This window comes from Micropterus dolomieu, linkage group LG08 (genome assembly GCF_021292245.1).
Source record: "Micropterus dolomieu isolate WLL.071019.BEF.003 ecotype Adirondacks linkage group LG08, ASM2129224v1, whole genome shotgun sequence".
Classification (NCBI taxonomy): domain Eukaryota; kingdom Metazoa; phylum Chordata; class Actinopteri; order Centrarchiformes; family Centrarchidae; genus Micropterus; species Micropterus dolomieu.
The window spans coordinates 167894-179995 of NC_060157.1; the positions used below are offsets into that span (position 1 = coordinate 167894).

Below are 12102 nucleotides of genomic sequence, written 5' to 3' on the forward strand. Positions count from 1 at the left end.
GAGACACACGCACAGAGACACAGAGACACACAGTGACACAGAGAGACACACACAGAGACACACGCACAGAGACACAGAGACACACAGTGACACACAGAGACACACGCACAGAGACACAGAGACACACAGAGACACAGAGAGACACAGAGAGACACACAGAGACACACGCACAGAGACACACAGTGACACACAGACACACACACACAGAGACACACAGTGACACAGAGAGACACACAGAGACACACAGAGACACACGCACAGAGACACAGAGACACAGAGAGACACACAGAGACACACAGAGACACACGCACAGAGACACACAGTGACACAGAGAGACACACAGAGACACACAGAGACACACGCACAGAGACACAGAGACACACAGTGACACAGAGAGACACACAGAGACACACAGAGACACACGCACAGAGACACACAGTGACACAGAGAGACACACAGAGACACACAGAGACACACAGAGACACACACACAGTGACACAGAGAGACACACACAGAGACACACACACAGAGACACACACACAGTGACACAGAGAGACACACACAGAGACACACGCACAGAGACACACAGTGACACACAGAGACACACACACAGTGACACAGAGACACACAGAGACACAGAGAGACACACACACAGTGACACAGAGAGACACACACAGAGACACACGCACAGAGACACACACACAGTGACACAGAGAGACACACAGAGACACAGAGAGACACACGCACAGACACAGAGAGACAGAGAGACACACACACACACACACACACACAGACACACACACACAGAGACACACACACACACACAGAGACACACACACACACACACAGAGACACACACAGAGAGACACACACTTCATGTTTAATCCTTGATCAATTAAAGTCTCTCTCTCAATTCAAATTAGCTTTATTTGCATGAATGTATGACGACAATAAAGCCCTCATCATAGAAACTACTCTATTATTAATGCAGATATTTTCCACAGAGCAGCAAGATTTAAATCCCAGCAGCAAAATACAGCAGCAGCATGTTGCCGCCCAGGCACACAGATTAAAGGGATGTAAACATGAGTGAAAGCTCTGCTGTTTCTGACTCCTTCATATTTTACAGGCTGAAATGGAACAAAAGTGTTTTAAGGTGGAAGTTGTTAAACTCCAGGTGTTCCGGGGGCAGCTGGAGCTCCAGGTCAACATGAGGCTGCAGGACTTCATATAAACACGTTCAGAAACAGGCTGGAAGCGGAGTGAAGGACTCTGGGTAACACTGCTGTCTGCAGCTAGCATGCTAACAGGCTACCAGCCATCGAGTTATTAAAGCCAACACCCCGCTGGGTGCGTGCGCGTGCGTGCGTGCGCCTCACTCAGACCCCGTGACTCTGCCCGGTCCCGTGGATGCTAACATGTTAGCTAACTGACAGATGAAAATAAGGGTTGGCAGCTGGAAAGCTGCAAAGCTAAGTTAGCTGACAGAGCTAGCATCCTGCAGTGGACTGTCAGCGAAAGGAGCTCGTGATCATTCAGACCGAGAACCAGAAGCTCATCCAGGCGGTGTTCGGTTCCTAACGTCCCCCCTCTGCAGCTACACACCGCTAACTCACGGCTAATGGTTAGCATCAGCGAGCTAACGTCCCTGACAGTGATGCCGCACCTGGCTGCTGTTTGACAGGTGTCACTCACAGACATGACAGCTACCTGCCGCGAGCCCACCGACCTGAAAATACAGCTGCCGCGTTTTGTTCTTACCTGCATCCGATGAAACTCCTCCTCTGACAGAGCCTGCGACATGGTTACCTGGGCTGCTAGCAGGCTAAGCTAGCGGAGGAGACAACAGAGAGCAGCCGCAGAGGAGGAGACGGGAAGAGCTCTCACTCCGACGCTGTTTCAGAGAACCAGAGAGAAACTGCGGGAGACGGGAAGAGCTCTCACTCCGACGCCGTTTCAGAGAACCAGAGAGAAACTGCGGGACACGGGAAGAGCTCTCACTCCGACGCTGTTTCAGAGAATTATTTTACTCTGCAGGAACCTGGAATACTTTCAGATCAGACAGTCGGCTGTGAAGAAAATAAAACATGAACCCCGAACCCCGAGTCCTGAATCCTCAAACTCCGCTGATATCACCTGGTCAGTGCTTCAGCGTGAGAGGCTGTGGAGGTTTGAAATGGCTTAATGGGGCCACGATGCAACATATCACGTCACGTTAACCTCTAAAATATTACTTTCCTGGGCAGCAAACATAAATGTAAATGCAGTAAGTGATTTCGCACCAGTAATCAGGGTTTCTAACCATCAGCCATGTTGTTTCTGCCTGCATGGCATCAACAACTTGTGTCATAAACTTTTCTCAGACTTTCCAAGTTCAGGGGGCGTTCACGTGAATATTCTGATTATTCTGACACCACATGATGCACAGATTTTAAGAATGAGATCAAACCTTGTGAACACAGTCAGACAAGAACGAGAGGAGGAACTAATCACACCAAAGGCCGCTCTGTACCGTTTAAGGGTTTCAGAGAATCAGCCAAGGCTCCATCTGCACCAGTTTAAAGACAGAGTTTTAAACGGAAACGATCTCCGTCCTCAGCAGCGTGTTAGCTGCGTATCAGAGCTGATCTCGTAGTTACAGAAGATTTGGTGAAAGAATAAAGAAATGCAGACGAAGAACCAGATTTTATTTTGTTTTATTATTTTAAAAACGTGAGCGTCTAAAACGCAAAACGGGGTCGGCAGCGTTTCCAAACTTCTCTGTTTTAGATCTTTGTTTTCGCCGTTTTAGTCTGGACGGGAGGAGCAGACACAGACACGGTCTCCGCTATAAACCAAAGCGCGGCAGTGTGGGCGGGGCCTAAATGATACGCAACCCTGTTTGTGTTATTCAGTACACCTGCACTTCTTATCTTGGCCCAGCGAGATCTAAAGACATCATGTTTGTGCTCGTTGAGTCCAACAACCCTTGGCCTCACACGAGGACGTAGGACCTGCTCTGGCCGCCTGCGGCCCCCAACGCTGTGTGTGGAAGCACTTTGGTTCGGTTTCTTTGTTTGAATGACTGCTGGGTGTTTGTGGCTGTTTCTGTGCGGCAGAGGTCGGAGGGGCGTTCCTCCGCCTGCCGGGGTTGAAGATCTGACTCACCTGCTGCTCATTTCTAATCACTCGGCTCAGCGTCCCCACCACATCGTTGAGTAATCACCCGAATGTCTTTGACAGCCCAACCTGGAACTGATACTTAACCAGCTGTCTGTTGGCTTTTGAATCAATAAATCACCTTAAACTTCCGCACCAGCTAAAGGGGGCTGGCACGCTGTGACATTCCTTTTCAGGGCGTGGCCAGTTCACACACAGCGTCTGATATGAGCCACATTTACAAGAGAGTGTGAACAGGCGACAAACCAAACAGTATCTGGCTGAATGTCCCCATGCTGCCTGCAGACACACAGGAACAGAGCGTCGGCACGTTAGTGGTGTAATCAGCTTTAACGTTCTGTTATTTCACTCCGAGTTTCGTCACGTTTCCTGCTGCTGGTCTCTGGTGCACCAGAGGGGCTGGTCAGCTGGTGGTGAATGATTAACTAACAGGGTTAAGGGCTGAGGCAGAAGTGAGAGAGAGAACTAAGAGAGAGAGAGAGAGAGGTGTGTTTCACTTTCAGCCTGCAGCTCAGACTCAGTCGCCTCGGCTGCTGGATGTGACTGGATGTGACATGGAGCTGCTGCCCTCCCTGCTGTCCTCCCTGAGGACTGTGGACCTTGGGACTCTGGACCAGGAGTACAGCGTGAGTCCTTCTTTAGAGCTGCAGGACCCTTCACAGCGGGCAGGCTTAAATTTAGGCTTAGACCTGAGTCTAGGTTGCGGTTGTTGTGTCTGCCGGCAGACACAACAACCTGATGGTCTGATGTGTATTTAACAGAAAGTGGCGTGAGAAAACATGTTTGAGGTCAGCTGATGGTTTCTGAACACACGCTCCTCTGTGTTCTCTTCACCTGTTTGTGGATGATTAACTCCTCTCTGTTTCCTGCTGCACACGGTCTCTTCCTTTCCTGGAAAAACCAGGTCTGATCTGTAAAGTCTTTGTTTAAACGAGCTGCAGCAGATCGTCTGATAACCTGAGTGACGTCAGGCTGCTTCGTGCGAAGCTGAACTCAGTCTGTAGACTCCTGATTCTGAAGCAGGACCCGGGGAAGGAACTCTCTGTGTCCTGCTGAGCTCGGTTCTGCTGAGTGTCGCCGTCTGCGTGGACTCTCTCTCAGCCGGGTGTTGGCGAGGACGTGACGTGCACAGAGTAACCTGCAGTTTTAAAGTTTGCTGTCTGCACACAAACCTAAATTCAGAATGTTGACTTCCACCTTGTGACAGAAGTCTGTATTTATTATTACTTATCTTTGGAGAGATTGTAGATAAACACAGGTCTGATCTCAGAGAGGTAGCGCGGCCTCGTGGCCATCAGACTAAAAATATATCTGATTTATAATTGGTTGCTGTCAGATGCTGTGAACTCCTCCGCGGTCAGAAGATGAAACTCTGCTCTGAACGCAGCCTCACCTAGAAAAGCTTCCTTCTGTGGGGAGCGTCTCACGTCCTCTCACCCAAAACCAGCTGCCCGGTGTCTGAAATATCAGCGCTGAGAAACTTTCGCTCTGCGCGGTCTCTGCTTTTCTCCCCCACACCGAGACGTGTCTCAGGGTTAAGTCTGTGTGGACCATTCAGTGTCTTCGTGTCCTCTGACCTGAGGACCGAAGGTATAAATCCTCGTCCTGTCAGGGTTATTGAACGCTGTGTCCACACGGACACTGAGCAGTTCTGTTGCTCTGCTACTTGGAATCCATTTTAAAAAATGACTCTGGTGATTCCCAGCATGCCCCTGAGATCCGATCAGGTACCCAAACCCTGGCTCCTGGAGCGGCAGTGGGCCCCCGAATACCAGGGAGGCCCAGCTGAACAGTAACTCTGTGACTGCAGAGGTCAGAGGCCGGCGCTCAACATCGTTTGACTGAATTCATCATTTTCATTCAAACGTTTGCAGCGGTGGAAAGTAAATTTACTCAAGTACTGCACTAAAGTACAATTCTGAAGTTCTTGCACTTGAGTATTTCCATGTTATGCTACTTTACACTTGTACTCCATGTATCGTACTTTTTACTGCTCATTTAGTGACAGATTACTGAGACAACATGATCAAGAACAGGTTGAGCTGCAGCAGTAACTGCTCGTTCTGAAGGAAGCTTTGGAAAGCAGAAGTGCAGTATTTTTACACTCTGGCAGTAGTAATTCTCACAGAGAGTATACTGTGCTGTGTGCACTCTGATTTGCATAAATGTAAAAGAAGAACAGCCGGAAAAGTTTCTGTCCAGGATCTCTGCAGAAAGAACCCGTGAATCTGTCTTCAGACCGACGCCGCGAGCAGAACGCTATGGAAACGACCTCTCTGAGAGTGGGCATCTCTGCCCTCAGCCCAGTCTGACGGGACAGCTGACGGCAGCTTCTGTCTGCTCGTCCATCACCGTCTTGTTCTGTCCTCGTTGAAATATTTCCCATTTCTGCATGAGAATCTGTTTGTCATCTTCTTTGTTCTTCAGTTAAATATCTGTGTGTACCTCGGCTAAGAAACATTGATCAGTCAGCACCGCGGGCTGGACAGACACAAGTGTCCTGCTCTGTTTGAGCATGCTCAGTAACCTTCCCTCAGGCTGAGCGCCGCAGGTAACGTCTCAAACTGCTGCCTCCTAATTTAAATGTCCTGAACAGTGTTCTTTCTGATCATGTGACCGTCTGTGGCCACAGGTTGTCCTCCTTTTCATTTCCTGTTTCACAGAAGAAGACAGCAGGGACTCAGTTTCAGAGCAGGACGCTTACAAACAGGGAGCACTGAGCCCGAGTCCTGCTTCCTCATTCGGTCCTTCTCGGGTCGGTTCTGCACTGCCGGGCCGGAGCTGCTTCCTTCTTGTTCCTGAGATGACTCACCTCTGAATGTGTGCTGTAGACGTGAATCTAAATGATCCCCTGGATCAGCCGCACAGGAAGCTCAGCTCATCGAGGCGGAGGTTGGACCACCCATCGGGTGACGCCCTCATCACCTCACCGATCCCGACCTCGAAATTCAAGATGGCTGCTCCGAGCGTCGACAGAGTGAAAGCTGACGTGATATCCTGTTTATCACACTTCAGTCGTGCACACTTCCCGTCCACCTTGTCTTTGCGGAAACGTTGCTGCGCCGTTGTTGAAGGGGTTTCCATCTTGGTTTTCCTACTTAAATCTGTTGCACGTTCAGTCTCAAAACGTTTCCGGGTTGACGACACGTTTCCTCTAAAGGGGGGTCTGAGGTAGCTTTTCTCAGAGGTGACACCCAGTCAGCTGTGACGTGCATGTAAACACCTGCGTGTTAAAAAGGCAGTGAAGTGCACGGCAGGGAGTTCAAGGCGCCCCAGTCTCTGCCCAATTAAACACTACGTTTTAACAGGGCTGAGCTCCCAGCGCCAACTCCAATTTCCGAGCTAAATGGAACGCACCATTATTGAGCTATTGGCTTTTAAAACAAAATGGGACTGGACCTGTGAGATTTGATGGAAAGGTTCTGGTAACCCAGGGACCCAATGGGGGGAGGGGCCCTTTAAAATCCTGGAGTGAAAAGTTTATATTTGTTTGCAATGTTTTATTTGTAAGCTAGTAGTTTCATAACTACGCTGTAGAGAGACTGAACTGAAAAACTAAAAAACAGTGGAGGCCCTGAGGCCCCTCACACCCCCCTCAAAAGGCACCAAATGGAATGCGGAAACATAAGATGTCTGACTGTCCCTGAATGCACCAACAGGGAGATGCCGCCGTATAGAGAGCCAATCAGAAGCTCACATGGCAGATAACTGCTGAAGCAGGGCTGGGTTTTCTCACTGTGTGAGTTTCATGACTTCTGAACTACAGAACTTATCTTTACAGACATTTTACCCATGATGCCACAGGGTTGACGTATCCATGGTAACCTGGTTTTCTGGTCCTTCTGGTTCAGGTCTTGCTCAGGTTCTGATGCCTCGGGTCACAAGGCAGCTGAAGCATGTGAGGTCTTTGAAAGCATCACAGTGTCCCTGGACGTCATGGTGCATTTAAAGACAGTCTGATAATCAGGAAAACCGAAGCTTTTAATGATCATCACGTGTTAGAAACTTCAGACTGTTAGAAACATCTCTGCAGTTTTACATCACTCAGCACACGTTAGTTTGTAATGACTGATCCTGCAGCTGGAATCATGACGACGAACGTCTTCATGGACGCTTTCTTCCTTTTTAAACGTCCACACAGTGTTTTCATCGTGTCGTAGGCTTTATGTTAGAAGCTTCTGTTGCACGCTGTAACGCTGTGTGTGTGTGTGTGTGTGTGTGTGTGTGTGTGTGTGTGAGAGACAGGTGGTGCGTTCACAGACCTCGGTGATAAAAAAAGACCCCAGTTTGACGTCTGAGGCCGGAGCTCTGAAGGAAAACATCAAGAAGAACAGATACAAAGACATCTTGCCATGTAGGAACTCACCTGCTTCCCTGTGTCCTCATTTCCTTCCTTACTTACTTACTTCCTTGCTTCTCTCTCCCTGGCCTTGCTTGCTTGCTTCTCTCTCCCTGGCCTTGCTTGCTTCCCTCCTTCCTTCCTACCTTCTCTCTCCCTGGCCTTCCTTCCTTCCTTCCGTCCAGACTTTCTAAGCCGAGTAGAGAACAAACCTGCTTGATGTGATGAAGCTTCAGTATCTTCAGATAAAAAGTTTTTCTCTACAGTATCTGAAGCTGTCACCTAGATGTAGAAGTAACTGAGATGTACAGAGCAGAAGTAGAAAGTATTAGAAAATTACCTGGAGACTGTACTGAACAGCAGGTATAATTACAGATCTGTTGTTTCCGGTTCAGTCTGCAGGCCTCAGCCTCCAGATCTGGTTCTTTGATTGACAGCTGAGATTAAAGTTTGAACTGTCCGCGGTGATGATGTGCAGATAAGTGTGAGACCAGCGTTTCCTGTTCTTGGATCGATACTCGTATAAAAGGATCAAAATCTAAACTCGGCCATTTGGAGTGTGAGCGGAGCTTCTTTAATTGAGCCTGTGCAGCTCTCTACGTGTCCCCGACTGAACCCTGACTCTGCTGACTGTGATGCACCTCTGGCCGTGTTTTAGCTCTGAAGCTAATAGCGACGCTGTGTGTGTGATGTGTCTGCAAAGACAGTGAAATACTCGCTCAACATCTGAGATTAAGACACAATAATACGACGATGTTATGAAGTTCTGACATGGAAGTGGCTCGAATCAGAACTGGAGCCGATCATGTGACCTGTTAGAAACAAACCGGATCTGAGTCGCTGCGTCCTGCGGTCTGAACGCAGCCTGAGACGGACGTGAAAGTTGTGAACCGGGTGATGCTGATACTGATGCTGTTTGTGTGTGTGCAGACGACCAGTCTCGGGTGGTGCTGTCTCTCCGGACCTCAGACTCTGACTCTGACTACATCAACGCCAGCTTCATCAAGGTGAACACTTCTATCTGACAGCTTCACTTACTTTTCACAAAACAAAGGAAGAGATTAGAAAATGTGATGTGTTGCTATGAATTAAACTCCCCTGTGTCAAAGGTAAAAAAAAAAAAAATAGTGTTAGACAGAACAGAACACAGACGTCGTCCCGCCCTGTAAAACGTAAATGTGGTGAAAACAGCACAAAGACACTGGTCAGATGTGGAACTGATCCTTTGTTTGTAATGATGGTGTTTGACCTGCAGGGGGCCTCAGCAGACTGCAGGTACATCGCCTCTCAGGGCCCCGTCCCCTCCACGCTCACCGACTTCTGGAGGATGATCTGGCAGCACGACATCAAGGTCCAACACACACCATGAAGGACTCATGTCCGGGAATTAGTCTGTGCCACCTGAAACTCTGCAGCTTAGTTTGAAAGACTTTAGTTAATTTAATTTAATGAGCCTAAAGTTTCAGACGCGATCGGGAGGCTCTGACTAATGTGTTTGTGTGTTCCAGGTGATAGTCATGGCCTGCAGAGAAATAGAGATGGGAAAGGTAAAGAGAATTCTTTTCATCGAACCAAGCGAGGTTCGTATTGACTGAGAACATCTTCTCACCAGTTTCTTTATTTTTATTAGAAACAGAAAAGATCAAATGTTCCATTGAAGGTTCAGCAGGAAACTCTGGCGCTCCTTCTTATTCAAACAACAGACTTTAATCTACAGCAGAGGAAATAAAAGCATGAACCCACCTTGTGGGTTTGGCGGGCGGGGCTTAGCAAAGTGATGCGAGCAGCGGAGAGAGGCAGTCAGAGTCCAAACAAAGGTAGAACAATCTAAACAGGTTGTGAACAGAGAGCAGGGGCAGAACACGAGGAGACTGAGCAGGTGAGACACATCAGGGGTCATTACTGGGAACAGTTTGTAAGAATCTTCTTTAGTGTGTTGTGAGTCGTTCTTTAACCTTCTGACATGTGATGCAGCAGGAAGTCGTGCGTTTACCTTTCACGCTGCACATGAACGTGTTGACGTGACCTGTGGCGGTTTTCTGTCCTCTGCAGAGGAAGTGTGAGTGTTACTGGGCTGCAGCTGCTCAGTCTGCTGCGTTTGGACCCTTCACTGTCTGCAACGTGAGGACACACCCACACCTTCATCATCTTCATCTTTATCTTCATCTCCACACACACTGAGCTCATTCAGCTTGATGCTGTTACCAAGGAAACCAGCTGACTCACTTTTTCCATCAGTGACTCCAGACAAACGCTGAGCTTCAAAGCTGTTGTTCCTGTGTGTTTCCAGCAGGGGGAGACGCGTCCTAATGAAGACCTGGTGGTCCGAGAGCTGACTGTCACACACAAGCAGGTACGAGAGACCAGACTAGATCAGACTAGACCAGACTAGACCAGACTAGCTCAGACCAGACTAGCTCAGACCAGACTAGCTCAGACCAGACTAGCTCAGACTCAGACTAGACTAGCTCAGACTAGCTCAGACCAGACTAGACTAGCTCAGACTAGCTCAGACCAGACTAGACTAGCTCAGACTAGCTCAGACCAGACTAGACTAGACTAGACTAGCTCAGACAAGACTAGACTAGATCAGACTAGATCAGACTAGCTCAGACTAGACTAGACTAGACCAGACTAGACCAGATCAGTGACTCTGTTCATGTTCTGAACTCTTCATCAGCGACCACACGTGAAGTCCTTCATGAAGGACGATGTTTGATGTGAGCATGAAGAGTGGGAATAAGTTAGTTAGCAGGTGCTGAGCATTAACAGAGTCCTTCTCTAGGTGAGCCCCGCCCCTCGGCAGCCGTCTTGGTAAGGCCTCGGGTATCTGGGACTACCAGGATCAGGTCTCTCTCTGAATGAGCGGCTTCTGGTCCCCATGAAACCTGCATGAATCAGCAGGAAAACCTGAACCAGTTTGAGGACTTTGTCCCAGAATAAGGTTTATAAAGAGTTTCTCCCCGCAGGTTAGACATGCACGAGCTTTCACCACACCGCCTTCATTTACGGCGCTACGCAGAGCACCGGGGGGGGGCGCCGTGAGCTCCTCCCACCTTGAGCTCCTCCCACGTTGAGCTGATGCTAAGCTAACTGAGGTTCTGGACACAGGCGGCAGTTTCCTAACAGGTCCTGCAGTACTGCAGATCACACCTGGGGCCTTTAACGCAGGACTCTGGAGGACACGTAGAGACCTGATGTGGCCACACACCTGCTCCTCGCCGCCGCCACGACATCTGAAACTGACGTCAGTGGAGCCACACGATTGGCTGAATGTGTTTTCCGGCTTTCTAGCCAGACGATTGGCTTTCTAGCGGGAGGGGCGGGACCTGTGCATACAGCTGCCATCTTTGGCGTTATGGAGTTTCACCACAGAGTTCCGTTCAGGACTCTTTAAGTGGCGTCTCTTTCCTAAAACATCTGTGGTGTGAATTCTCCTCGACTTCAGTCGGTCTTATTTGTCACCTGCAGCTTCAGTTTTAGTTTGACTTTGGTTGGCGGGAATCAGCTGCTCAGCTTTGTGAACAGGGCTCTTGTAATATTTCTCCTCCTTCCTGTGATCAGTTTCCCTGAAGGTCTCAGCTGCGTCCTCACGACCTTCATGATGTGAAACATTAGAAATCATTACTTTCTGATTCAAAGCGCAGGAAATGTGACACACCTGGACAGGTGTGACTGAAACAGAGCATTTTCTAACTCGTAGCCTCAGTGAGGACAGAACAGCTGAAGGTGTTGCTGCGTCTCCTCCTGCAGGAGCGCCGCTCACTGACTCAGTTCCAGTTCCTGTCCTGGCCGGATCACGACGTTCCCCACGAGCCTGCTGGAGTCCTGGACCTGCTGGAGAGAGTCAGAACCAGGCAGGGGACACACACCTCCCCTCTGCTGATACACTGCAGGTACACACACAGAGACACACACAGAGACACACACACAGAGACAGACACAGAGACACAGACACAAACACAGAGACACTGACACAAACACACAGAGACACTGACACAAACACACACAGAGACAGAGACACACACACACACACAGACAGACACAGAGACACACAGACAGACACAGAGACACACACACAGAGACAGAGACACACACACAGAGACAGAGACACACACACAGAGACAGAGACACACACACACACACACAGAGACAGAGACACACACACAGAGACAGAGACACACACACACACACACACACACAGAGACACACACACAGAGACAGACACACACAGAGACAGACACACAGACACAAACACAGAGACAGACACACACAGAGACAGACACACAGACACAAACACAGAGACACACAGACACAAACACAGAGACACACAGACACAAACACAGAGACACTGACACAAACACACACAGACAGACACAGAGACACAGACACAGAGACACAGACACAGAGACACACACACAGAGACACACACACACAGAGACACACAGACACAGACGCACACACACACAGAGACACAGAGAGACACAGACACACAGAGACAGAGAGACACAGACACACAGAGACACAGAGACAGAGACACACATACACACAGAGACACACACACACACACACAGAGACACACACACAGAGACACACACACAGAG

At 49.1% G+C, this 12102-nt stretch overlaps 2 protein-coding genes across 7 annotated transcripts in view; one reads left to right on the top strand and one right to left on the bottom strand.

Annotated features, from left to right (window-relative positions):
* Window positions 1-1952, bottom strand: part of gripap1 (GRIP1 associated protein 1) — a 45994-nt gene extending 44042 nt beyond the window's left edge. Inside the window, exon 1 of one of the 2 annotated variants that reach the window (XM_046055264.1) lies at window positions 1762-1830. In XM_046055264.1, the coding sequence (XP_045911220.1) occupies window positions 1762-1803 (42 nt within the window). In that variant the 5' untranslated portion in view covers window positions 1804-1830. Of the gene's footprint in view, window positions 1-1761 lie in introns of both variants that reach the window. The other variant, XM_046055263.1, reaches the window with a different exon arrangement.
* ptpn18 (protein tyrosine phosphatase non-receptor type 18) overlaps window positions 1279-12102 on the top strand; it is a 21346-nt gene continuing 10522 nt past the window's right edge. For 2 of the 5 annotated variants that reach the window (XM_046055265.1, XM_046055266.1), the window contains exons 1-8: window positions 2759-3785; window positions 7405-7513; window positions 8429-8505; window positions 8754-8849; window positions 9007-9078; window positions 9551-9619; window positions 9789-9851; window positions 11252-11394. In XM_046055265.1, coding sequence (XP_045911221.1) covers window positions 3714-3785; window positions 7405-7513; window positions 8429-8505; window positions 8754-8849; window positions 9007-9078; window positions 9551-9619; window positions 9789-9851; window positions 11252-11394 — 701 coding nt within the window. In that variant the 5' untranslated portion in view covers window positions 2759-3713. Of the gene's footprint in view, window positions 2140-2758; window positions 3786-7404; window positions 7514-8428; window positions 8506-8753; window positions 8850-9006; window positions 9079-9550; window positions 9620-9788; window positions 9852-11251; window positions 11395-12102 lie in introns of those variants that run through there. The other 3 variants (XM_046055268.1, XM_046055267.1, XM_046055269.1) reach the window with 3 other exon arrangements.